At 44.7% G+C, this 26,582-nt stretch overlaps 1 protein-coding gene across 1 annotated transcript in view; it reads left to right on the plus strand.

Moving 5' to 3' along the window:
- Window positions 1-23,541, plus strand: part of LOC123230526 (zinc finger protein 709-like) — a 33,886-nt gene extending 10,345 nt beyond the window's left edge. Inside the window, exons 3-6 of the mRNA XM_044656660.1 lie at window positions 12,561-12,687; window positions 13,750-13,764; window positions 19,017-19,045; window positions 22,147-23,541. Of these exons, the coding sequence (XP_044512595.1) occupies window positions 12,561-12,687; window positions 13,750-13,764; window positions 19,017-19,045; window positions 22,147-23,541 (1,566 nt within the window). The remainder of the gene's footprint in view (window positions 1-12,560; window positions 12,688-13,749; window positions 13,765-19,016; window positions 19,046-22,146) is intronic.
- The last annotated feature ends 3,041 nt before the right edge of the window (window positions 23,542-26,582 follow it).

The following is a 26,582-nucleotide window of genomic DNA, read 5'->3' on the forward strand; positions in this document are numbered from 1 at the left end:
TGCAATATCTTAAGCCTGCAGAATTTCCAGTGGAAATTCCTAGTAGAAAAGGGGGATTACTGCAATGTAGAGATGGCAGTATGGAATCCCTGCAAAATACAGGGAGAGCCTCACCCAGAATTCCAGGGGACCCCCCCTGGAGAACTTTGGGTGAGGGGACAGTTGAGAAAAGTTTCTCAGTTGCTTGTGGGGGTTAATGTGGGCAGTTCACACTGCTTACTGTTCCTGACTTGGGGGTTCACCTGAGAGGGCCATTGTGGCTAAGCCATCGTGGTTTCTATTTAGGAATTAGCCTGCTTAGTAGGGTTAGTCCTTACCAACATCAATACAACAATTATTTAGTGATATAGAGATCAGAAATATTCACTATTAACTAGAGAGCCAGTTTAGCCAAGTGCCCTTCACCCCCTCCTGTGGGGGAGGGGGCAGCTTCAACCTAACAGATCAGGGTTACCCTTTCCTTATCCAAAACCTAATTACCCCCTCTAGTTTTTCCTATCCTTCTTAATATAAGTTTTACCTTCAATATCTGTGCCTGGGAATTATTTGGGGATACTCACTGTTCATAGTTATCACCTAGCTTGAATCCTCTCAGTTGCCAGTTTTAAGAAGATCAGATCCATCTCAGTCCTCAACATTTAGATAACTAGCTTCTACTTATTCCTCTATCAGACCTGTGGGGAATATAAGTTAAAGAAAGGGAACATCATTGGAGTTCAGCCTTAACAGAAACTTGCCAGAAGTACCTCAGTCAGTCTCCATTTTCCAACTGAAGATCAACTGCTTGGGGGAGGGGGTTGAGAGCCAGGAGTACCAAACCCCCTCCCTTCTCACGGAAGCCTGTCAGTCAGTGTCTGTGTCTTGGAGGTCACTGGCCCAGGCATAATTATCTGCTTTCCCAAAATATCTGTTACTATCAACATAACAGGAGTCATCCTGACTGCATGATCTCATCATGGCCTCTCCAAGCTGCTGCCAAGGCCTCGGAGGGCCCCTTTGCAGCCTCTCTGGAATGGGCCCCCTTCCTCTGCCCTGACAGGACCCCCCTCGTAGGGGCCCTCATCCCCTCAGCCCCGCATGTGAGCATCGCTGCTGGGAGCTCTGCCTCTGCCAAGGCTCTCCCCGCTCCAGGCCATCCTCCATGCAGCCACCAAAGTGACTCTCTAGAACACAAAAGTCTGACCCCCCACTCAGGAAACTCCTGCACTGGCTCCCTATTGCCTCCCTGATCAACTACGAAATGCCGTGTTTGGCATTCAAAGCCCTTCATCGCTAGCCCGCTCCTACCTCCCCGGTTTCCTTCTCCGTCCTCTCTCCCAGACAAATGCTCAGTGTTTGTGGCCCTGATATCCTGGGCAGTGCAGGAGGGAGCTGGAGCAGGGCCAGAGCGAGAGGGGCGTGGCCAGAGAGGGCGGACCTACAGGGCGTGGCTAGAGAGAGGGAGGGAGGGAGAGGGCGTGGCCAAGAACACCTTTACCGAGAGGGGCGTGGCTTTCTCCTTCTGCCTGTGGCTCTTTTCTCCTATCCTCCTGCAGACCCCCTGAAGGTCTCAGTCTCGGCGCGGCTCTGCGGGCTGTCAGGAGCCTGGCCACGCCCACATTTCTTTTGTACAAGCCTGGGGGGAGGAGAAGAGAATATTCCGGGGTCCCAGCACTGTCTTAGGCCCCCAAAGAGCTGGGAACTCGGCACGCCTGAGCCCGGGACCCTTTTCTTTCTTTCGGAGAGCCAGCAGAGCGGAGCGCCCTGAACTGAGCGGGAGGAGCCCAGGCCGGCCCTCAGAGCCACAGCGGAGGGGCGGGGGCGTTGCAGGCCCCTGGCCGGTGCCGAGTAATGTAGGGGAGGGTCCGGGGTAGGGGAGAGAGGGAGGGAGAGGGCCAGGGCGGGGCAAGTTAGTCCCGGAACTGGCGGTGCTCTGGAAAACCGGAAGTTAAGATCGTACCCATCCCCGCCTCCTCCTTTTCTTCCAAACCTTTTCCTGCCTCTCCTCCTTAGCTGGCCGTGCTGCCTCCTTCGCCCCGCCCCGCCTCAAGCCTCGGTAATTATGAAGTGGAGGCGGGGGATCCCTTGGGAGGGGCCAGAGGTAGAGGAGCCCGGGGGAGGGCGGGAGGCAGAGAGCCTGACTGAGTTCGGATTCTCCCTTTTACGGGTCCCTCTGGGGCAGACCTCCCGCCTGGGCCTCCTGGAGCCCAATTCCTGGATTCCCCCAAAGCTGGAGTCCCTCCCCTCCCCCCACGTCCTGGGACTCTGCAGCTGGGCGGTTGTGGCAGGGAGGAGGGGGATGGGGCCGTCAGGGCTCGGAGGGCCAAAGAGCATCCTGGAGGATTTGATGGGGGGGCGGGGAGCCAGAGGAAAGTCACCTCCGGGCTGAATGGAGGCTGGCAGGAAGGGGGAAGAGAGCCCAGGAGGCCAGCAGAGCTCCAGGAAGGCCCTGCAGTCAGGGATGCTGGGCTGAGGGAGGAGGAGGAGGGCCTTCCGCACAGGGAGGACTGCCTTCTGGCAAAGGGAACCTTTGCTGCTGGGGAGCCCGGAGGAGAGTACCAGGCCTGCAGTGGGAGAATCTGGGTTCCAATCTGGCCTCAGACCCGTCCTGGGCTCTTGGGAGCTCCCCCTTTTGTCTTTGAACCCTGAGCCTGGCCTGGCCCCCTGGAAAGGCTTCCTGGCTGGAGGATCTCCCCCTGGAAGCTGGCTGGGCCCCCCTGGAGCACTGGGAGGGACCTCCATAACCCACCCCCAGCCCAAGAGGGCCTCCGGCAGGTACTTGAAGACTTCTGGGATGGGAGAGCTCCCAGGTGGTCCTCCTGCAGACCCCCTCCACCCACCCACCCCCAAAAGCAGGGCTTTGGCTTTGGGCCACATTCTTGTCAGATTCAACCATCTTGGCCTCTGGGCCACAACCTGGCCCAGTTTCCCTGTCCACCTCCCTTCCCCTCCCCCTTCGCTTTTTCCTTCTCCCCCCACCTGCACTGACCTGCCCCCCCCTTCACCTCCCTGAGTCTCCTGAGATGGTTCAAACTTCCCCAGAATCCCCAGATGGCCTCTCTTTGTGGGCCTCAAATTCCCTCAGCCTCCCCACCCCCATGGGGCACTGCTCTCCCTCAGGAACTCTCTGCTGCCCCCACCTCCCTCAGGCTATATCTAGGCAGTCTTGGGGGTGGGGATTAGGATGGTGGGGGAGGGAAGCAGGGGCTGGATGCAGGGGGAGGAGGGCTCTCTCCTGACCAGGCTATTGGGTGGTAGCCCAGGGAGACTCCTAACCTTGCGGTGGAGTCCAGTTCGGGGAGGGGTCCAGGGGGAGAGAGGTGTCATTCCAGGAGCCCAGGATGTCCTGACCCCCCAGCTCCTGCTTAGAGATTCCTCTATGCTGCCCTCAGACCCCGCCCTCTATGAGGATCCCTGAGTTCTGTATTCCTGCCCTTCACCCCTCCAGCAGCCAAAGCCCTTCTTTGGCCCCCTGTCCCTTGGGCTGGTCCCCATCAGGGCCCAGGCCTTGGGCTGCCTGGCTCCAAGTCCTTTTAGGGATTCCCAGCCTCAGCTGTGCCTGAGGGTCCCAGGTGCCCTTCCCAGCTCTTAGGGAGACCCCAGCACCCCTTCCTCCTATTTCCCCTCCCTGGGAAAACTTGAGGCTCTCCAAGGTCCCTGCCCTCCTTGCTAGGAGCTCTATTGGACTGTGTGCCTTCCCAGCCCCTCTCTGGGCTCCCCTCCCCCATGTTTCCTGCTCCCCCTTCTGGCAGAGCTCTCAGACCCCTTCCCTGCCAGGGGGGTTTGGGCTCTCACCTTCAGCCCTGGAGGCTCTGCTTAGGCCTATCCCATGTGGGATCTCAAGGCCTTGCTGCCTCTTGGGGGTCTTGGAGGATGGTAGAAGGGAGGGGGCTCATCTGTCCCTCCAGACCTTCTTCTCTTCCCAAGTTGTGTCTTCCCCCACTCCCTGCTGGTAGCAGACTCTCCCCTGAGGGCAGGCCTGGCCCTGGGTGACTCCTGCAGCCTCTCATTCTATGTAGATCCCTGTGGGGCAGCCTTATGCTTGGGAAGAGAAGGGAAACCTCTGCCCTCTGGGTCCCTTCTCCCTCCCCAGCTCAGGATGCAGGGCCTGCCCCAGGAGGATGGAGCTGAGCCAGATCCCGAGCTGGGAGGGAGATCAGGGAAGCCATTGGCCCAGAGAGGAAGCCCAAAGGCAGTGAGGAAGATGGGCTTTTCTACACTTGGGGAAAGGGGCTCCAGAAGGGGGCTCTAGGCCAGCTTCTATTGCTCAGAAGGACAGAAAAGTCAGACATTCCCTGGGCCAAGAGAGGCCTGTTGGGAAGAGCTTTGACTGGAACTCCATTCAGGAGGCCAGAAGATGGGGGAGAGATTGGGGGAGGGGGGACTAGACCATAAATGGGGAATTCTTTATTCCTTTTTTAATTTAACAGGGAACTTGGAGGTCCTCTTACCATAGGGATGTGTAGGGATTAATCAACTCACAGTTACAGGAAGTAGAAAACATAGAGACAAGGAGGAGGAACCATAGACAAGAAGTGAGGTAGAAAAAGGTTATAAAAGGGGGTCAGTGTCAATTGTTCAGTCTGTCAGTTGTTGACAGTTAAGGTTGGCATTTGTGGGAAAGTTTGCTGCTGTGTGTGGGGTTTTTGTTTGGTGATTAGTTGCTGGAATATAAAAGCGGACCTGAGCTTACTGAGAGGCATTTTTTGGCTTTAACCTTTAGAGAGCTTTTGGGTTTTGAGGTTTTGATTTGGGCTGTTGGGTTTGTGTTTTTTTCTTGAACTTTTTGGACTGTGGCTGGTCTTCATTGACAGACCTAATTGGTGTTGGATTAAACACTTATTGACTTTGTTTGTATTGGGCTGGATTGAGTTGGAACGTTGTAGGGTGGTTGTTATTAGTGGTAGTCTTAGGATAACTAGTATAGACATTAGGAAATTTTCTTTCTCTACCTCTTTCCTATATTTCTCTCCTTTACTATATTCATTTTACTCTATTCTTTTACTACCTGTTTTAATTAAACTAAATTGTTCATTGTTAAAATCTGCTATAAGTGTTCTTTCCTCTGGCTTAAAGGGATAGTATTAATTTACAATTCTACTATATTCTCATTAAAACTTAAATAATTAAAACCTGCTCTCTTTGTCAAAACTCCTGACTTAACCCTAACACAGACAAAGCTGGGAAAAGATCAAGGAGCTTCACCAGATGGATGCACTGGGTCTACTTTTCTGTCTCTACAGGGAGCCTGGAGTCCCAGGAATGGCCTTTAAGAGGGACAGACTCCCAGCCCAGGTAAGTGCGTTCCAGCCCCAGATAGGAGCCCCATCAGGCAAGGAGGCCCTTTCCTGGCTCTATCACAAGATTGGCTGGGAAGGGGGCAGCTGGGTAGCTCAGAGGATTGAGAGCCAGGCCTAGAGACGGGAGGTCCTAGGTTCAAACCCGGCCTCAGCCACTTCCCAGCTGTATGACCCTGGGCAAATCACTTGACCCCCATTGCCTACCCTTACCACTCTTCCACCTATAAGTCAATACACAGAAGTTAAGGGTTTAAAATAAAAAAAATTAAAAAAAATTAAAAAAAAAAAAAAAAAAAAAAAAAGATTGGCTGGGAAGCTGCTCCCTCCTTCCTGCTGGGCCATTTCTGTCCCCACATCCCAGGCAGGAGGAACTGCACTTCCCTGCTCTCTTCTCAGCTTTGGGAGGGATTCCTGGGTTCTTGGGCAGCTCAGACCCCCAGAACTCTGCCCAGGCGCTGCCTCCCATATTGGATTTCTCCCCATCACAAGTGAGCACTGAGGATAGCCATTGACTCCTTCTTCCCTGTCTGGGGATCCTGTCTTTGCTCTCTTCCTGCCTGGAGACACTCACACTCTCTTCCCTCTGCTTCTTCTCACTGTTCCTTCTTGAGTCTGGCCTGGAGCAGAGCCTGAGGGTGTCCCCTGGTCTGTGCCATCCTCAAGGCAGACATTATCCCCTGGTACTGCTCCCTGACTTCTGCCTCACATCCTTGAGAGTCTTCCCGGGTCTCTCCGGTTCCTTCCTCCCTCCCACTTCTTAGCCCAAGTCAGCCAGTCTGGAGGTACAGCCTGGTGTGTGCCTGGCACTGCTCAGCACAAAGAAGGGGAGAAGCCATTGGCTGCCCAAAGGACTTGTGATGAGAAAAACCATCTGCTTCCAGAGAAAGAACTGATGGACTCTGAATTCGGACCAAAACATGTTTCCCTTTTTTTCCTTACTTTCATTTTCTTTGGTTTGAGATTTGTTCTCAAAATGACTTATAAGGAGATATATTTTACATGATTACTCAGGTAAAGTCTAGATCAGATTGCTCTCTCTCTCAGGGAGGGGAAATGGAGGGAGGGAGACTATTTGGAACTCAATTTTAAAAAATGAATGTTAGAATTATTTTTACCTCTAATTGAGGAGAAAATAAAATATTATTCTACATACATCTCCCTGTAGCTGTGAGATGTGTATGAGCTGTCTCTCGCCTACCTTCTTATAACGTGATCTTTAATATTTAGCTCACATTTCCTTAAACCATGTCTAGTAGATTATGGTGTAGGCTTATGCTCTGAGCCTCATTTCCTTCCAGGCTGCATTCCAGTTTTCTTAGCAATTTTTACCAAATAAGGAATTTCCCCCAAAATTGCTTGTTTGCCACTTGACAGGAGATATTTTCTTTCATCTGTTCCATTGCTTTATCGCCTTATCTTACCAGTACCCCAGGTTTAGGATGACTGCTGACTTGTAATCTGGTCTGAGCTTTGGCAGTGCTGTTCCCCAGTTATCCTGGCTTCTTTTCATCATTTTCCTTGATATGGTTGATCATTTGTTTTTCCCAAATGAATATTGTTATGATTTTATCCAGCCCTGTCAGACACCCTCTTCGTTGTGCCATGAGCAGCGAAATTACATTTTTTTCTCCTGCATTATATTTTTGGATTTGATACTCTAAGAATTCTGTTCAATCTGAAGCCACTTCTCTGAGGTTTCACTAGAGAAATTTGTGTGGACTAAAGTGTGGAGCTTCCCCTCTCTTAGGAGAGACACCGAGGCTGACATGGCTGTTGTTTCCAGAAAATCTCTGTTCTCAGTATTCCCATGCAGCATGGTCTCAGCATTTCCTGTGGGCTATGTGAAGAAGCTGGGACAAGCCAGCCTTGTGCCATCTACTGAGCTGATTTCCTCTTGGGAAGGAAGGGAGGGCTTTGGGGCTGCAAGGGGTGAATTGTGGAAACATTCTCCATCTTGTGACTCAGAGCTGGAGCTGGCTCAGTTCCCTTCTGTTCAGTTGTGTGCCTCGTTCAAGTTCTGTCTGGTGAGGAAAGTTTATTCAATGGGGAGAATTGGGAGAAAGTCACGTTACATTATGTGAACCTCTTCCTGCCTGCCTAGGAAACTGGACTGCTTGTACTTGCTATTTAGAGACCCTCAGCTGAGGCCTGAAGTTAGGGTGACCAGAAACACAGTGAGATTCTGAGACTGATGGAAGGAGTTTTCTTCTAATTGTACGTCTCAGGCATTCAGTGGATCTTATCTGCAAACTGGGTCCATATTGATCAATCAACGGATTGATTGCTTCTTTGTTCTTTTGCTTGCTTACAGATATTGGGAAGGAGTGTGACCCCTTTTCAGGGAACTTCCTCTGTCCCTCTTCCCCATCCTGATTTGGCAAGTCCCTAATATTTTCTCCAGTTAGAAAGCAGATGACCCAACATTGGATCGTTTCCTTTGCATTCATTGGTCTTATTAAATTCATCTCTTTTCAGGTAGATAAGTCTCTTTTCCCCTGATTTCGATGTCCAGCCCTAAGCCCAGGAAAGGGCCTTGTCCTGATTGGTCAGGCAGTTGGCATATATTGCTTTAAGAAATTGATGTGCTCAAAAGATCAGAGCTTTGATTCCTCAGGCATTTCTTCTTTTACTTGTCAGTCACCTCTTTATTTTCTTGTACATTTGCCTGGAAATCTGGTCACTGGGTCAGAGCTATCCCAGTCTTCCAAGTGCCACATTGGACACCTCCACCCCCTAAGAGTTCCAGCTTCTCCCTCCTCAGGACAAGTAGACTGCAGACACCAAGTCTCTCTGTTCTCAGTGTGAGTCTTCATCTCCCTTTACCCATGAGAACATTCATCAATGAACCCCCTTCCACATCAAAGTAGAGCCTCCATCCTCTCAGGCTTTGCCTTCTCCTCCATACCTCGTCCCCTGTATGCTCTTCTCTTTCTGAGATGATAGAGACCATCTCCTCAGTCCTCCTTCTTTCAGTCCTGTCTGCAGCCTTTGATGCTGTTGGCCCACTCTCTCCTCCTTGATATTCTCTTCTCTCTAGGGTTTTAGGACATGGCTCTCTCTCTCCTGGTTTAGCTCCTACCTCTCTGACCTGTGATTCTCTGTCTTCTCTGCTGCCTCCTCCTCTAGATCTTGTAACAGAAGGGTTAGGGCGAGAGAGTTCCTCCAGCCCTATCTTTGGCCCTCTACTCTTCTCCCTCTGGACTTCTTTACTTGGTGATATCATCACCTACCAGGGATGCAAGCACCATCTCTCTGCTGATGAACCTCAGATCTGCATTTTCTACCCCAATCTCTGTCCTGACCTCCAGTCTTTCATCTCAAATTTCCTTACAGGGATTTCACACTAGGTGACCAGTAGACATCTTGAGCTCAATGTGTCCCAAACACATTATTCTCTCTCTCCTAGACAGAACCCCCACCTTCTTGATAGCTGTCTCCTCCTCGTCCCTCTGGCTCAAAACCAAGGAGCCCCCCCTTAATTCCTCACTGTCCCTTACCCACATATCCAAAAAGGAGTCACCTTCTTTCCTATGTCACTGCCATCCTCCTGCTGGAGGCCCACACCACCTCCCTCCTGGACTATTAAGATAACCTGCTGCTAGTTCTGTCTCCCACAAGGCTTTTCCTACTCCAAGACCTTCTCCATTCTCCCACCAGAGTGATTTTCCTACAGCTCAGTTCTGATCGTGTCACTCCCCTACTCCGTAAATCCCAGTGGCTCACTATTTCCTTCAGTATCAAATACAAAACATTTTGTTTGGTGTTCAAAGCCCTCTTCCCCATCTTCTTATTCATTACTCCCCAGTCTGTATTCTTGGATCTAGGGAACCTGGCCTCCTAGATTCCTTCAGCTGCAGATTTTTAAAAAATCCTTTACTTTCTTTCTTTGAATTGATGGTAAGCATCTGTTGTGAGGCAGAAGATGGTTAAGAGGTAGGCCACTGGGGGGTAAGTGGCTTCCCGGGGTCACATAGATAGGAAGTGTCAGAAGTCATATTTGAACCCAGGACCTCCTGTCTGTAGTTCTAGTTCTCTATTCACAGTCATATAACTGCCCCAAAAGTTTTTTTTTTTTTTTTAACCATTACCTTTCATCTCAGGATCAGTTCTAAGATAGATGAGTGATAAAGGCTAGGTAGTCAGAGTTAAGTGACTTACCCAGGATCACACAGTGTTATAAAATAAATAGGGACTCTTCTTGATACTGCTATGCTCCTAGAGGTTATTGGTTTGGGAAACTATGCCTTGTATTTCCCTAGGTAGCTGGTGCAGGGGGACCACCAAACCCTGTCACCTGGCTGGATGTTATAATGCCCTATTTCTATAACAGTACGCAGCCCTTAATGATCAGGTAGATGGATAACCCTTTCAGGTTCCACCTGGGGTTGGTTTGATTATTAATATTGGGCTCTATTAGCCTTGGATAACGTTTTCATCTGACTGTGTTGCTCCCTCCCCAAGGGTCATGATTTAATGACCACTCAGGAAGGTACTTAAATAAACTTTACCTAAAGATGTTAAATAGGGAAAGGAATAATCAGGAACGGATTGGGATAGGAGACCCTGTCACTAATAGCTATGATCAATAATCCCACAGGACTGTAGGCTGTTGTTTCAGTAAGCTGGAGCTTGTGGTTTTGTGCTCCTCTGGTTCAGCTTGGCCACTGCCAAACCAGAGGGCAATCGCTCAGTTGGTACAGATATTGTGATTTCTCTCAGCTTCCCTGTTCTCAGTTTGTGATGTCAGCCTTTAGGAAGTATCTTCTTCTTCAACTCCCTCTGCTACTTCTCCTTCCTTCTTCCCGGTTACCACTCAGACCCAGATTCCTAAATATCTAATGATGATCAAATGCCTAAATATCGAGGGAGATTCAGAGAGGCTCAATGATCAAGCTCCAAGACCTAAGACCTGAACCTCCAGGACCAAAGACCCTCCCAGATGACAGGGTATTTATATCCTCAGGCCAACTGCCTTTCCTCCTGTCCTCACGGCATCTGGGAACATTCCGATGTCTTCCAACTGTCTCCCTTGTCAATCAAGGTGAAACTCAGAGTTTGAATATAACAACAGCTAGGAAGTGATTGAAGTCACATTTGAACCCAGATCTTCCTGATCTGGCACTCTAACCACCATGTGATCTGGCTTGTCTAGTTACAGGCATTTTCAATGGCTTTACCCCATGTCTGGAATATTTTCCCTCCACATTTCAGATCACTGACCCCTTTAAACTTCTTGTAAGTCCCAACTAAAGACTAAAAACTTTCTTCAGGAAACCTTCCTTCGTCCCTCTTAGAGTGCCTTCATTCTTTCCATTCTTCCCCATTTCTCCTAGACAGAGCTCACTTTGTGTCCATGTGTCTGTGTATTTTCTTCCTCCCCCACTGGACTGTGAGCTCCTAGAGGGTAAGGACTGTCTTTTGCCTCTTGGGGCATCCCCAGAAGTGCAGAACAGGTGCTGAATGTAGAGGGAATGGAAATGGCAGTTTGTGGTCCGTGAGATACCCTGCGTGTGTCTCCGTCTTCTCTGTATCTACCTCCTCTTCTCCCCTGTGGTCCTGCAGCCCAACACAAGAAGCATCCTCTTGGAGCAGATGGAGTGCCAGAAGATTCTTCCCATGATCCCCTCTGTCTTCAGCTTTTACCCTCCTCGGTTTCCTCCTTCCTCCCTTTCTCCTTGTCTGTAGTTTTTAAAAGAAGCCTCTTTCTTCTCTCTGATGTTCTGCTGCTACTTGTCTTCAGTTATTCACTCCTGCATTTCTGCTGCTCAGGTTATTGAAGAAGCAAATGATCTCTTCCCCTCGGGGTCTCTTCCTAAAAATACTGCAGACTCCTCTTCATTAGTGAGCATCTACTGTTCTGTCCAACATTATCAAGCTTACATTTGCAAGTGTTGGGAGTGAAATTTAACCAAAGGGTAAACTGAGGCAGCTCTCCAAGGAAGACAAGCCGGGAAATGCTGCCTGTCAATAAAAGGGCTCAGGGGCTTGTCTCTGTTAATGCCCCAAACCCTAAGCTGAAGGCTAGATCTCTTTGATAGGTTTGGGGGAGCACAGAACAGAGCACGAACAGGCTAAGTGATGTCTATTATAGGATGGAGGGTCACCATTTGTTATAGAGCTGGGATAATCAGGGACACTGAGTTACTGGAATAATCAGTAATAAGGAGCCAGCAATGCCCCAGCCCTCCTTCTCTCCTCAGTCTAAGAAGAGATTCAGACCCCCGACTTTGTGCAACAACCCAGATATCTCTGAGATGGGGCAGGGGTGTAGAAAGACTAGACCTGCCTCCCTGGGGCTCTCCTGAATCTTCCAAGGTCTGTGAATGCCTTGGAATGAGGCTAGAACAGTGATGAAGTGCCCCAGAGCTGGATTCTGCACTTCTGTTACAGGCTGGCTAAATGTGGATCTGAGTCAGGAGGCAGAGAACCAGGACTCAGGCAGTTCCTGGTAAATAGGATCAATAAGTAAATGATCCGAGATCAGCTCAGCCTTCTCCGAGGATAGGTCAGCTGGGCTGCAACCTGAGTCCCCACAATCTCTGGGACACATTCTCTGCTTTCTCGTGCCTTCCAGAGAGTGATAAGTAAAAACGGATCTGGGGGCTCATTACCAGACTGATGAGCATTTATTAGTAAAGACAGAAGGGTGGGGGGGGGGGATGGGAGGGAGGTGGAGAAGAAGAAAGACAGAGACAGAGACAGAGAGATAGAGAGATGTCTCAGCCTTTCTAGATCTCCTCTATTCAGCTTGCTCAGACTGGCCTTGCCAGAGATCAAGAGATCAGGAAAGCTCAGAGACAGATCCCCAGCCCAGAGAGCCAGTTAGTTCTAGGGGAGGTACAAAATCCCCCTCTCCCTCCCTTGCCTGCCTTTTACCTTCCCAGCTCCCCCCTCCGTGGCTCGGGCTCTGGCACATTGGTGACTCTCACACTGACGCTGCCTCCTCTGGGACATAGCAACAGGGACACAGGCATATGACTGACACATCCCACCTTGGTGGGCCCTGGGGATCCAAGCTGCCCTGGGGGTCCCCTAGAGATTTCCCTTCACACACTAGAAACTCCTCAACTTCCTTCCAGGGCATCCTAGAGCTGCTTCTCTCAAGCCTCCATTGGGCTCTTCAAATTCTACTTCTAGTGCTGGCTCTGACACTGACAAGGGGCGGGACCTTTGGGCCCCTCCCTTCTCTGTGTGTCAGTTTCCTCCTGTAACTGACCAGAGGTGGGCTCTTCATTGTGATGTAACTTTCAGCCCTCTGTGCTCTGCCTTGGGCTGCTCTAGGAGGTGGTGACGTTCAAGGATGTGTCTGTGGACTTCACGCGGGAGGAGTGGCGCCTCTTGTCCCCTCCCCAGAAGGAGCTGTACAAGGAGGTGATGCTGGAGAATGCCCAGAACCTGCTCTCTGTGGGTAAGGAGCCTCTCCCTGCTGCCTGAGTCTGCCATCCAAGGGAATATCATCCTCAGCAGCAGGCAGGGTTGGGAGCAATCTTCAGTTGTGAGGAAGGGAGGAGGGCTGGTATGCCAAGTCCCAGAGCCAGAGCCCTCCTGCTGCCTGGTTCTCTTGTAAAAGGACTTTGAATTATGTAATGGGACCTTGGGGGCTCCCTTTGCTGCTCCTGAAGTCCAAGATCAAATGCGTTTTGGAGAATCTCTGATATGGAAATAATCTCAGAGCTAGTTCCTTCTCACCTCTCCTTGGCCCTGAATTGGGTCTCCCAAACATCTGGGAAAACTGTTCCGGCAGGTTTTCCTCCCACCCTCTTCCCCTCTATTGGGGATCTTTATCTCTTTAATCAGCATAAACTCATAGCTCACAGCTCCTTGTTGTTCCCCAGGACAGTTTGTCCTTAGTCTTCCTTCCTATTGCCCTAAGCCTCAAGCAGAGCCAGTGAGGAAGGGAGGAAGCATTTATAGCAACCTGCTCTTGTCCCAGGGCTCTGCCAAAGGTTTTCTCTGTGATATTATGGCAATTCTTCCTCACCTTTATCTTCCTCATTCAGTGACACAATTATCCCCTTTTTATAGAGCAAGAGATAGATTTAATTAAGTGGCTTGTTCTGAGACACCCATATAGTAGCTATTTGTAGTGAAATGTAAACTGAGGCCTTCCTGCCTTTCATCCCAGGCCCCTGCCCCCTACCTTTCCAGTTGCCTCTCATTTCCAGATAATGTACAACTATGGATTGAGTCCAGCCTTCTCTGAAGAAAATGCCCTAGAACCTAACATTCTGGTTCCAGATTGGTTTATCAAACTTCTCCCTCTTCCTTTCCCCATCCTAAATGCTGGGGAAACTCTCCTTAAGAGGCTCCATAAACCTCCCACAGACCCTGCTTGCCCACCTCTGTATTGTCAAAATGAATGGACTGGCTTAGAGACAACATTGGGCCCATGAGGATTGTTGAGTTCCCTAGGAGAGGAGGCAGAGACTCTATGAGAGAAGAGTCCACGAGACTCAGAGGTGTCAGGGAGGGAGGAGCTGGCAGGGTGATGGACAAAGGCTGATCCCTCGAGGTCCCTGTGTCTGGGACTTCATACTGACCCAGAACTGTGACCCTCAGACCCAGTGTGAGAGTTTAGGAGTTTCTGCCAGAATGGACCAGAACAGGATGGGGAAGGGAGGCTGTTGTTCATTCAAGGACCCCAGCAGGTTAACAGGCACATCGTACCCTTGGCTCCCTCATTAAACAATGAGGGGTGAGAGCAGACTCCTGTGGGAACCCCACAGACAGAGTCTCTGAGTGGAGTCACTGGACTTCCCAACCTTTCCCTAAAGATGACTCAGCAATGAACTTCTCTTCATCCTCATCCCTGACTGATTCCCCATGTCCAGGGCTTCCAGCTCCCCCAGAAGATGTGATCTCTTATTTGGAGCAGAGGGAAGCCCTGTGGACGCTGGAGCAAGAAGGCCTAAGGAGCTGCTGTCCAGGTAAGAGAGGGGAAAAGAAGTGTGGGACAGCGAGGGTAACCAGAGGGTTCTCTGTGCTCCAGTGAAGCCAGGGCTAGATTTGGGGACAGGAAGAGCTGACCTGGAATTCTTTTTCAGAGGTTTTATTTTTTTTTAATTGATTAATTAAGAAAAATTTTCCATGGTTATATGATTCATGTTCTTTCCCTCCCTTCCTCCCATCCCTGTCCCGTAGCCAACCCACAATTCCACTGGGTTTTATATGTGTCATTGATCAAGACCTATTTCCATATTATTGATATTTGCATTAGGGTGATCATTTAGAGTCTACATACCCAATATATCCCCATCAACCCATGTGATTAAGCAGTTGTTTTTCTTCTGTGTTTTTGCTCCCACAGTTCTTTCTCTGCATGAGGATAGTGTTTTTTCAAATACGTCCCTCAGAAATTTCTTGGATCATTGCATTGTTGCTGGTAGAGAAGTCCATTATATTCTGTTGTGCCACAGTGTATCTGTCTCTGTGTATAAAGTTCTGGTTCTGCTCCTTTCACTCTGCCTCAGTTCCTGGAGGTCATTCCAGTTCACATGGAATTCCTCCAGTTCATTATTCCTTTCAGCACAATAATATTCCATCACCAATAGATACCACAATGTGTTCAGCCATTCCCCAATCGAAGGGCATCCCCTCATTTTCTAATTTTTGCCACCACAAAGGGCGCAGCCATAATTATTTTTGTACAAGCCTTTTACCTTATTATCTCTTTAGGGTATAAATCCAGCAGTGGTATGGCTGGATCAAAGGGCAGATAGTCTTTTAAAGCCCTTTGGGCATAGTTCCAAATTGCCATCCAGAATGGTTGGATCCATTAACAAGTCCACCAGCAATGCATTCATGTCCCTATTTTGCCACTTCCCCTCCAACATTTATTACTTTCCTTTGCTGTCATGTTAGTCAATTTGCTAGGTGTGAAGTGGTAACTCAGAATTGTTTTGATTTGCATTTCTCTAATTATAAGAGATTTAGAACACTTTTTCATGTGCTTATTGATAGTTTTGATTTCTTTACCTGAAAATTGCCTAACCATGTCCCTTGCCCATTTATGAATTGTGAAATGGCTTGCTTTTTTTGTACAATTGATTTAGCTCCTTATAAATTTCAGTAATTAGACCTTTGTCACAGGTTTTTGTTATAAAGATTTTTTCCCCAAGTTCTTTCTTCCCTTCTAATTTTGGTTGCATTGGTTTTGTTTGTACAAAACATTTTTTATTTAATGTAATCAAATGTATTTATTTTACATTTTTAATTTTTTCTAACTCTTGCTTGGTATTTAAATATTTCCTTTCCCAAAGATGTGACAGGTATCCTATTCTGTGTTCACCTAATTTACTTATAATTTCCTTCTTTATATTCAAGTCATTCACCCCTTCTGAGTTTATCTTGGTATATGTTGTGAGATGTTGATCTAAACCTAATCTCTCCCGTACTGTTTTCCAATTTTCCTAGCAGTTTTTGTCAAATAGTGTATTTTTGTCCCAAAAGCTGGGATCTTTGGGTTTATCATAGACTGTCTTGCTGAGGCCATTTACCCCAAGTCTATTTCACTGATCCTCCCTTCTGTGTTTTATCCAATACCATATTGCTTTGATGACCACTGCTTTACAGTACAGTTCAAGATCTGGTACTGCTAGGCCCCCCTACTTCACATTTTTTTTATTATTTCCCTTGATATTCTTGATCTTTTGTTCTTCCAAATCTTGTTATAGTTTTTTCTAATTCAGTAAAGAAGTTTTTTGGTAATTTGATAGGTATGGCACTAAATAAGTAAATTAACTTGGGTAGAATGGTCATTTTTTATTATGTTAGCTCATCCTACCATGAGCAATTAATATTTTTCCAAATGTTTAGATCTAGTTTTAATTGTCCGGAAAGTGTTTTGTAGTTGTGTTCATATGATTCCTGTGTTTTTCTTGGCAGATAGATTCCTAGGTATTTTATATTGTCTAGGGTGATTTTAAATGGAATTTCTCTTTCTAACTCTTGCTGCAGGGATCCTTTGGAAATATACAGAAATCCTAATAATTTATGTGGGTTTGTTTTGTATCCTGCAACTTTACTAAAGTTGTTGATTATTTCCACTACCTTTTTAGTTGATTCTCTAGGATTCTTTAAGTAAATCATTATCTCACCTGCAAAGAGTGATAGCTTAGTCTACTCATTGCCTATTTTAATTCCTTCAATTTCTTTTTCTTTTCTAATTGCTACTGCTAGTGTTTCTACTACCCAGTTAAATAATGGAGGTGATAATGGGCATCCTTGTTTCACTCCTGATCTTATTGGGAAGGCTTCTAATTTATCCCCATTATAGATGATGCTTGCTGATGGTTTTAAATTTATACTGTTTATTTCTTTTAGTAAAGGTCCTTCTATTCCTATACTTTCTAGTGTTTTCATTAGGAATGAGTGTTGTGTTTTGTCATGAAGGCTTTTTCTGCATCTATGGAGATTATCATGTGATTTTTGTTGGTTCGATTATTGATATGGTCAAATTATATGGATGGTTTTTTTCCTACTATTAAACCATCCTTGCATTCCTGTTATAAATCCCTCTTGATTATAATGAATAACCCTCATGATCACTTGTTGGAGTCTTTTTGCTAATATTCTATTTAAGATTTTTGCACCAGTGTTCATTAAAGAGATTGGTCTGTAATTTTCTTTCTCTGTTTTTGACCTGCCTGGTTTTGGGATCAGTACCTTATTTGTGTCATAAAAGGAATTTGGTAGAACTCTTTTGCTTATTTCATCAAATAGTTTGCGTAGTATTGGGATTAGTTGTTCTTTAAATGTTTGATACAATTCACTTGTGAATCCATCTGACCCTGAGGATTTTTCTTAGGGAGTTCTTTGATAACTTGTTCAATTTCTTTTTCTGATATGGGATTATTTAAATATTCTATTACTTATTCTGTTAATCTAGGAAATTTATATTTTTATAAATATTCATCCATATCACCTAGATTGCCATATTTATTTCCATATAATTGGGCAAGATAGCTTTTAATGATTGCCTTAATTTCCTTTTCACTAGAGGTGAGGCCTCCCTTCTCATCTTTGATACTGTTAATTTGGTTCTATTCTTCCTTTTTTTATTAGATTAACCAGTACTTTGTATATTTTATTTGTTTTTTCAAAGTACCAGCTTCTAGTCTTATTTATTAACCAAAAAATTCTTTCACTTTTGATTTTATTAATTTCTCCTTTAATTTTTAGGATTTATAATTTAGTTTTTATATGGGGATTTCTAATTTGTTCATTTTCTAGTTTTTTTAATTTGCATGCCCAATTCATTGACCTCTGCCCTCCCTAATTTGTTAATATGTGCACTCAAAGATATAAAATCCCCCCTGATTACTGCTTTAGCTGCATCCCATAGATTTTGATAGGATGTCTCATCATTGTCATTCTCTTCAATGAAATTATTGTTTCTCTGATTTGTTCTTTAATTGATTTTGGAGAATCATATTATTTTATTTCCAATTAATTTTTGATTTGCCTCTCTATGTACTCTTTTTTTTTTTAAACCCTTGTACTTCGGTGTATTGTCTCATAGGTGGAAGATTGGTAAGGGTGGGCAATGGGGGTCAAGTGACTTGCCCAGGGTTACACAGCTGGGAAGTGGCTGAGGCCAGGTTTGAACCTAGGACCTCTTGTCTCTAGGCCTGACTCTCACTCCACTGAGCTACCCAGCTGCCCCCTCCATGCACTCTTAAATTATTATTTTTTGCATTATGATCTGAAAAAGTTGCATTTGTTATTTCTGCTCTTTTGCACTTGTTTGGCATGTTTTTATGCCCTAGTTCATGGCCAATCTTTGTGAATGTACCATGTGCTGATGAAAAGAAGTTGTATTCCTTTTTGTCCCTATTTGTCTCTACATAGCTATTAACTCTTAATTTTTCTAAGATTTCATTCACATCTCTTACGTCTTATTTATTTTTTGGTTTGATTTATCTAGATCTAATAGAGGAAGGTTCAGGTCTCCCATTAATATAGTTTTACTATCTATTTCCTCCTCAAACTCCACTGGTTTCTCCTTTAGAAATTTGAATGCTATACCATTTGCCACATACATGTTGCAAACAGATATTTCCTCACTGTCAATACTGCCTTTTATCAGGGTGTAATTACCTTCCCTATCTCTTTTAACTAGATCTATTTTTACTTTGGCTTTGTCAGATATGATTTCTTCTTTTTCTGTCTTCTTTTTCTTACTTGATGCCCAACAAGTTTTGCTCCAGCCTTTTACCTTTACCCTGTGTGTGTCTACCTAACTCATGTGTATTTCTTTTAGACAACATATTAGGATTTTGGATTTGAGTCCACTCTGATATTTGCTTCCATTTTATGGGTAAATTCATCCTTTTCACATTCAGAGTTATGATTATAACCTGTGTGTTCCCCAATATTTTGATTTCCTATCCTAGTCCTGCCATTTGTTCTTTTGCTATTTCCTTCTCCACCAGTGTTTTGCTTTTAATCAGTCCCCCTAATCCCTATCCTTATTTTATTTCCCTTTCTGCCCTTCCCTTTTTATTCCCCTCTTAACTTTTTAGGGTTTATGATATTCCCTCCCCCCTCTCTTTCTCTCCCTTTTTGTACTCCTCCACTTTACCCCTCCCTTGGTTTTTCCCTCTCAACTTCCCTGTAGGGTAAGATAGAATTCGATACCCCAATTGATCTTGATGCTCTTCCCTTTTTCAGAGGTTTTAGCAGGGCCTTCCTGGGCAAGTCACTGAACCCCTGAGCCTCAGTTTCCCTGTCTGTAAGATGAGACTGTTGGACTCCATTTCCTATCAGTTCCCTCATGAGATCAGTCTGTGACCCGTTAAGAAGTCAGTAATTGGGAGTGAAAGGCCTGGAAGTCTTCTGCATCTGCCAGAAGGGCTGAACTTATTTTCTCTCAGCTCTTCGGTATCTAGAAACACATGTGAGCGCTTCCTCTGTGCCAGGTCCTGGGCTAAGTTATAGTGGACATAAGGGGCTGCAGTGGACATCACCTGCCCTTACAGAGCTCACCCTCTGCTGGAACAGTTAGCAGCATGCCAATAGTTCTGTAGACGTCCTCTAGATCCCAGCTCCAGGGCAGCCAATCGCAAGATGGAAGACTCTAAGGAGAAAGAACACTGGAGAGGTCTGATGCGAGGAGGTGGCCCAAGGCTTTAGGAGAGCCAGAAAGTCTAGCAGAGAAAACAAAGAAAAGCCAGTAGCACAACTCATTGCAAATAGTCATCTATAGTAGTTTAGCCCTGAACCTGAGGAGTGATATTGGACAGTATCTCCATGGGAGGAAGAGATCAAGTGAGAGTGTTTGGAGCATTGGGGAGAAATGGTTTATTGGCTCCCAGAGGAAAAGAGTCATTAGCTCCTTAATGGGGGAAAGGCTGAAGATGAAAGAACAATGGGGGCCCTATAGGGAGAAATAGATGGGCTTAGATCAGGGATGGAATGGGATTCTTTGCGCATGGAAAGAGATTTTTCTTTAGCTAGAAGAATGACCTATTCCTCTGATCATCAGGCCAGAGAGGAAAAGGAGTTAGCCAAGCTGGATGAGATGTGGAAGATAAGAGAGATATGCAGAGAATTCCAGCTTTTGTTCAGTGAAATATGAGACCAAATTCTAAGGTCAAAAGGTGAGGCAGAGGGTGGAAGGAAGCCATAAGGCAGAACTGGAGAACAGGGAAATATTTGGAAGGCTGCTGTGCTGGGGGCAAAGGGAATCCATGAGGGAGATGTCACATGATTGCCTTGCTACGGTCAGGACCCAGCTGAAATCAGGGAGCCTCAATTGTTACGAATAAAATTGATATAGATGGATATCAATAGAAGTATTAAGGCAACTGGTTTCCTGATTTTCCTTCTCGCCATTGATGTGCAGCCCATGAGCAGGAGTAAAGACTGCTGTCTTAATTGGAAGTGATCCAAGGCTAAGCTTTCCCTAAATCTTCACCTCCAGGCTCTTTCCTAGTCTCTGGGTCTCTGTCTTGTTCTTGGACAATCAGGTGACCACAGAACCTCACATTAGGGAGAAGAGAGCCTAGAGAGAAGCCTCTAAGATCTTCAGGATTGGGTCTGCTCTAGTTCCAATGAAGTTATTGTTGACTGTTGAGAAATAAGGGCAAGAGAGGGACAGAAACATGGCTAAGGCCAGAGCATGCATTTTCTTTCCAGGAGAGAGACCAGAATGCAAGGATCCTGGAAGAGGTTGGGCCTGACATAAGCCCTGGGCCCAGTCAGTAAACATATATTAAATAATAAATATGTTTTAGGAACCATGCTACACCCTAAGCATATGGAGGAAGGGAAACACCAGTCTGGGCTGTCCTAGAGCTCATGATCTTGAGAACAACAGATCCTGAATCTCACTCTGGGATGATCCAGGGCAAGGAGTGTTGGGGAATGGAAATGCATTTAATTCAACAGAGAAATCAGGAACTAGAGGTGTGAAGAGAATGACATTTTAAGGAGAAAAGCAATCCAAGGAAGAAATAATCCAAATTCTAATGATAAAAATAAACTCACCATTTGTATATGGCCCCTAGTATGTGTCACACTTTATAAATATTATCTTATTTGATCCTCATAGGAACCCTAGGACTCACTTGATAGTATTATGTATATGATATAGTTGAGGAGCCTAAGACCAACAGAGCTCCTGTGACTTGCCCAGGTTTAAAAGTCCTAGCAAGTTTCTGAGGTACAATGAGAATGCACCACCACCTGTATTGGGATTTTTAAGAATGTCATGAAAATGCCAGTATCTATATAAAGTGGGAAATAGGAAGAGAATTATACAAGCTTTCTTGCCAATTTCCTTACAAAAGGATCATGGACCGAACTTACTATATGAGACATATTTTTAAACATGGGAAATGCCATGTTTTTGTTTAAATTGTATTTAGGAGAAGGATTTTATTTTAGTGAAAAGAATCATTTAAAGAAAGGTAATGGCTGCTCTTAAGGAGTAGGGAACAGAACAAAATCTTTTATACCTTGGATAAATGCAAAAAAGAGTTCTGAATTTCTTCATCTGATCTGAGGTACTGGAACAAAAAATAAAGTCAAAAGCAATCACAAAGGGAATTATGTAATGCTTACAGAGAAGCTACATGATGAAATAATAGGAATATTTAGTCTACATGCATCCAGTGCTGTCATATCTATGAAGAGGATTAAATGTATAGATAATGAAAGCAAAAAGATTGAAAGTGAATAATCTAGTACTGTGGACAGTGCATGCCCAGTCACAAGATTTGGTCTCAGCTGCCAGGATTTAGGGTGAAGTCAATCATCCAGCCTTTCTGAGATCATGGTATGAGTTAGGAATATAGTAAAGCTAGCCTGTCCACAATCCCAGATTTGTTGTGAAGAGCCAATGAGATCATAAAAGAGGCTTTTTGTTATTTAAATTGTTCTTTAGCTTTGTTTTAAGGGCATTTTCATAGGATGGATTATGTCCATTTAAGTTGAAAGACTATAGTTCTTACCCGAGGAAATAGGATATAAAGGGGTTTAAGTTCTGACAGTGGAAGAAAGGTGATAGAGTTATATATGTGTGTATGTCACTCTATGTATGTCTTTCTGTTTGTTTCTTTTAGAAGGTGAGATCAGACCTGAAATGAAGGTGAATCCAACAAAGGTGAGCCTTCCTGTTGAAGAATTGGACCTACAGAGATTCATAAGTGATGGTCCTGATAACTTTGCTTTCAGAGAATTCTGTTTTGCACCTCAAAATTCATCTCATATTGAACATCAAAGAATGCACACTAAGGAAAAATCTAGTGGAAATAATGATTGTGGAAAGACTTTTATGGACAGGAACAGTGTTGATAGACATCATAGAATCCACACAAAAGAGAGACGTTATGAATGCAAGCAGTGTGGAAAGACATTCAATCAGAATTCAAGTCTTGCACTACATCAGAGAATCCACACTGGGGAGAAACCTTATGAATGCAAGCAGTGTGGAAAGGCATTCAGTTGCAGCTCCAATCTTGCTGTACATCAGAGAGTCCACACTGGGGAGAAACCTTATGAGTGCAAGCAGTGTGGAAAGGCATTCAGTCAGAGCTCCAGTCTTGCACTACATCAAAGAATCCACAGTGGGCAGAAATTTTATGAGTGCAAGGAGTGTGGGAAGACATTCAGTTGCAGCTCCAATCTTGGTGTACATCAGAGAATCCACAGTGGGCAAAAATCTTATGAGTGCAAGGAGTGTGGGAAGACATTCAGTTGTAGCTCCAATCTTGTTGTACATAAGAGAATCCACACTGGGGTGAAACCTTATGAATGTAAACAGTGTGGAAATGCATTCAGTCGTAGCAATGCTCTTGCTATACATCAGATTATCCACACTGGGGAGAAACCTTATGATTGCAAGCAGTGTGGAAAGACATTTAGTCGGAGTTCCAGTCTTGCTCTACATCTGAGAACCCACACTGGGGAGAAACCATATGGATGTAATCAATGTGGAAAGACATTTAGTAAGAGCTCTAGTCTTGCTGTACATCATAGAATCCACACTGGGGAGAAACCTTATGAATGCAAGCAGTGTGGAAAGACATTCAGTTCGAGCTCCAGTCTTGCTCTACATCAGAGAATCCACACTGGGGAAAAACCATATGGATGTAATCAATGTGGAAAGACATTTAGTAAAAGCTCTAATCTTGCTGTACATCAGAGAATCCACACTGGGGAGAAACCTTATGAATGTAATCAATGTGGAAAGGCATTCAGTGAAAGCTCTAGTCTTGCCCTACATCAGAGAATCCACACTGGGGAGAAGCCATATGGATGTAATCAATGTGGAAAGACATTTAGTAAGAGCTCTAATCTTGCTGTACATCAGAGAATCCACACTGGGGAGAAACCTTATGAATGTAATAAATGTGGAAAGGCATTCAGTGAGAGCTCTAGTCTTGCTGTACATCATAGAATCCACACTGGGGAGAAGCCTTATGAATGCAAGCAGTGTGGAAAAACATTCAGTTCGAGCTCAGCTCTTGCTGTACATCAGAGAATCCACACTGGGGAGAAGCCTTATGAATGCAAGCAGTGTGGAAAAACATTCAGTTCGAGTTCTGCTCTTGCTGTACATCAGAGAATCCACACTGGGGAGAAACCTTATGAATGCAAGCAGTGTGGAAAGACATTCAGTCAGACATCCCATCTAAGTCTACATCAAAGAATCCACACTGGGGAGAAACCTTATGAATGCAATCAGTGTGGAAAGGCATTCACAAATAATTCCAACTTTGCTGTACATCAGAGAATCCACACTGTGGAGGAACTTTAAGAATATGAGCTTATGTGGAAAGATGTTCACATGCAGCTCCAATCTTGCTATTCTGTGAAGGAAATTTGCTCTTCCCCACATTTCTGTGGTAGTATTCCTAGTGAGCATTGCGTGATGGAAACCCTTGAGTGAGGATAGAATGGCAGCAGGAAAAAGGCAGCAATAGATTTGAGAAATCCTGAGATGAGGGCATAGTGCTATCTCCTGCATTGCTTCCTGGACTGCCCTGCTGGGTGACCCAGGCAAAGTAGAAAATCATAGTTGACTCCTGATATGATATTTGTAAGTTAGTGGGCAGAGGAAAGATTTGATAATCTGAGGCAAGAATGGTTTTCCAGGCTCTTCTAGTTTTGTTAATGGCTGGACTTCCCTGTGAGTATGACTAGGGCACCCTAATGGTGGCCATAGAACAGCAAGATAAATGGAGCAGTGAGGAAGTATGTTTCTCCTATTTTTCCATTTTCCCCCCTACTACCCTAGATTAAATAAAATTAATTTAGGGCCAGTCTTATGCTTTTCCCTCTTATACTATATATCACAGAAACCACAGACATTCACACTGAGCTCTCACGTTGCTCAAAATGAGACAATTCATCCCACTATGTCATAAGCTTTCCTAAGATTAGGTCCAAATGGGTGTATGATTTTGAACTAAAGTGTGATCCAACAAGAAAATCAAGGGAGCATAGAATAGTTTACCTTTCAGATCAATTTATTGATACAGGAAGAATTTATGAGCAAATAAGAAACCAATAACATTATGAGGTATAAAATAGTTACTTTTGTTATATTAGATTCAAAACTATTTGGACAAACAAAACTAATGCAACCAAGATTAAAAGTGGAAATGAAGTTATCATTTGCTTTACAACAATATATCCAATTAAATATTTCAGTTTTTAAAAGTTTTTATCTTATTCTCGAATGCTTTAATTCATCATTTCATGGCATCAAGAACTAAAGGGGAGTTTATTTAGGAAGGAAATAATGTCTTTGCTCTTTAGAATTCATTCATAAATAGTATATTTTCCTATATAAGCTTTTAAAAAACTTCCTATAAAGAAAATTTTAAAAGATAACAAATTATATTGTGGATTTCAAATGTGAAATAAAATTATTGACATTCCAATTATTTCTATTTAGTTGAATGCATTATCAAAATAATTATCCTACATAGAAAATCACCATGCATGTATCAGTTTGACACTGGACTGATTGCAACCAGGGGCCAGTGTAACATAACTGATAGAATTACTCTTATTTTTACAATTTCTAAACCTATCACATATCTGATCTTATATCTATTTTGCATTAAGGTCTGTGCTACATAGGTGGCGAAAATTTATCACACCGGTACAGAACTCCAAGCTAAATAGGTTTGTTGGGAGGAGGCCAGACTCCCAATAAAGCCGGGCCCTGGTTAAATCAAGAGCAGAGACCCTGAGCCTTAGGAGATGGCCTTTTTTATGCTAAGAAATCTTTTGATGCAGTGACAGAAAATGCAGTCACAATGGAAATAGAATGGATACAAAATTGTTCATATGGGCATCTTTTTAATTAATGATACTAGTGCTGATTAATCTGGTAAGTGTGAAATTCACTATGGTTGGGAACTTTGTGATAGTCAGGGTCTTGCTGTTTTTACTGATGATTATGGTGGAATAATAGGAGTCAGCAGTTTCGGTTAACTGATAGGTGAAAAGAAGAGTAACCCTCCACATCCTATGTGACATCTTATTCTACAAATAAAACCAACCTTCCTCTTTTTGTCTGACATTCTTGTTATATGCTATTATATTGATTTCTGTGACAAGATGGACACCCCTTTGAGTGACAAGATTGGCAGTTGAACACCTCAGAATGTACCTAGATGCTGTGAACCAGGGCAAAAGTCCATTAGAGCCAACCCTATAAATACACAGCAGGCACAGCACATGTGGCTCAGTCTGGAGAAGAACTTGGAAGGTGGGAGATCAAGGGAGGGTAGGTCTGTACCTGCAACCCAACCTGTCTTACTGAGAGAGCTAAACAGCAATTACCATCATTGTCATAGAGCTGAGAGAGAACAGTGATACCAATGATACTGTCATTCAAAGACCACCAATAGCCTTCCCTAATCTTTGGCTTGGTTCTGGCCAAGTCAGGCCAGGGTTAGTGTGAGGGTGAAGAACCTCCAGTCTCTACCTGATCTAGCAATCTCCACAACTTGGTCATAACTAGATTATTAGCAATAGGTTCCCAAATCCTTCATCCTTCTCCTTGTTCCTAACCCCATTAATTGGAATCAAATATAGTTTTTGTTATCAAGTACCTTTCCTGAGTGGTCAATATATCTAAGCCCTTGGGAAGGGGAGTCAATTATGCAGGCAGATCTTCACCATTGTTCAAACAGCGCATCAATAACATTCAAATAGCTCTTATCAATAACTATTCCAACCCCAGGTTGAGGAACTAGAGAAGTTAACTGCAAACACAACTTCTCAGTGGTTCCCTATCTGGGCAACTGTTATAAAGGATAGCTGGCAGGCACAGTTGAGCAAGCCTGTCAGGAGAGGAGAGGCATAGCCTTTTGCCAGCAGCACCTGCACAGAGCAGTGGGTGAGAGTGTGCTCTCTCTCTCCCACCAAATCCAATACATCCTTTCAAAGCCTCAAGCCTCTATTATCCATCCCTCCATTTTGGTAGGATTTATGGAATGTCCTGGATTATAGGCTTAAAGCCAGGATGTAAACAAGCATCCCAAACTGAAATTTTCTTAGCTAAAGTTTGTAATTCTTATGAAGCAAACTAGTATTCGACCATGAACTCAAAATTAATGATTGTGTTATAAAAATAATCATAAAAGTTAATACTACTATAATCATAAAAAGGGATAGGGCGCTTCACCCTCACACATACAAGGCCAAATATAATTGCCCTAATAGGAAAACATGTGAATTTAAGTGCTATTACATTATAATTTTAAGGCATTTCCATCAAATCTAGATGCATCCTTATTAATGCTACCTTACAGAATCTTTTCTCAAGAATCATTTGCTGTC

The sequence above is a fragment of the Gracilinanus agilis genome, chromosome 1 (assembly GCF_016433145.1).
Source record: "Gracilinanus agilis isolate LMUSP501 chromosome 1, AgileGrace, whole genome shotgun sequence".
Lineage (NCBI taxonomy): Eukaryota > Metazoa > Chordata > Mammalia > Didelphimorphia > Didelphidae > Gracilinanus > Gracilinanus agilis.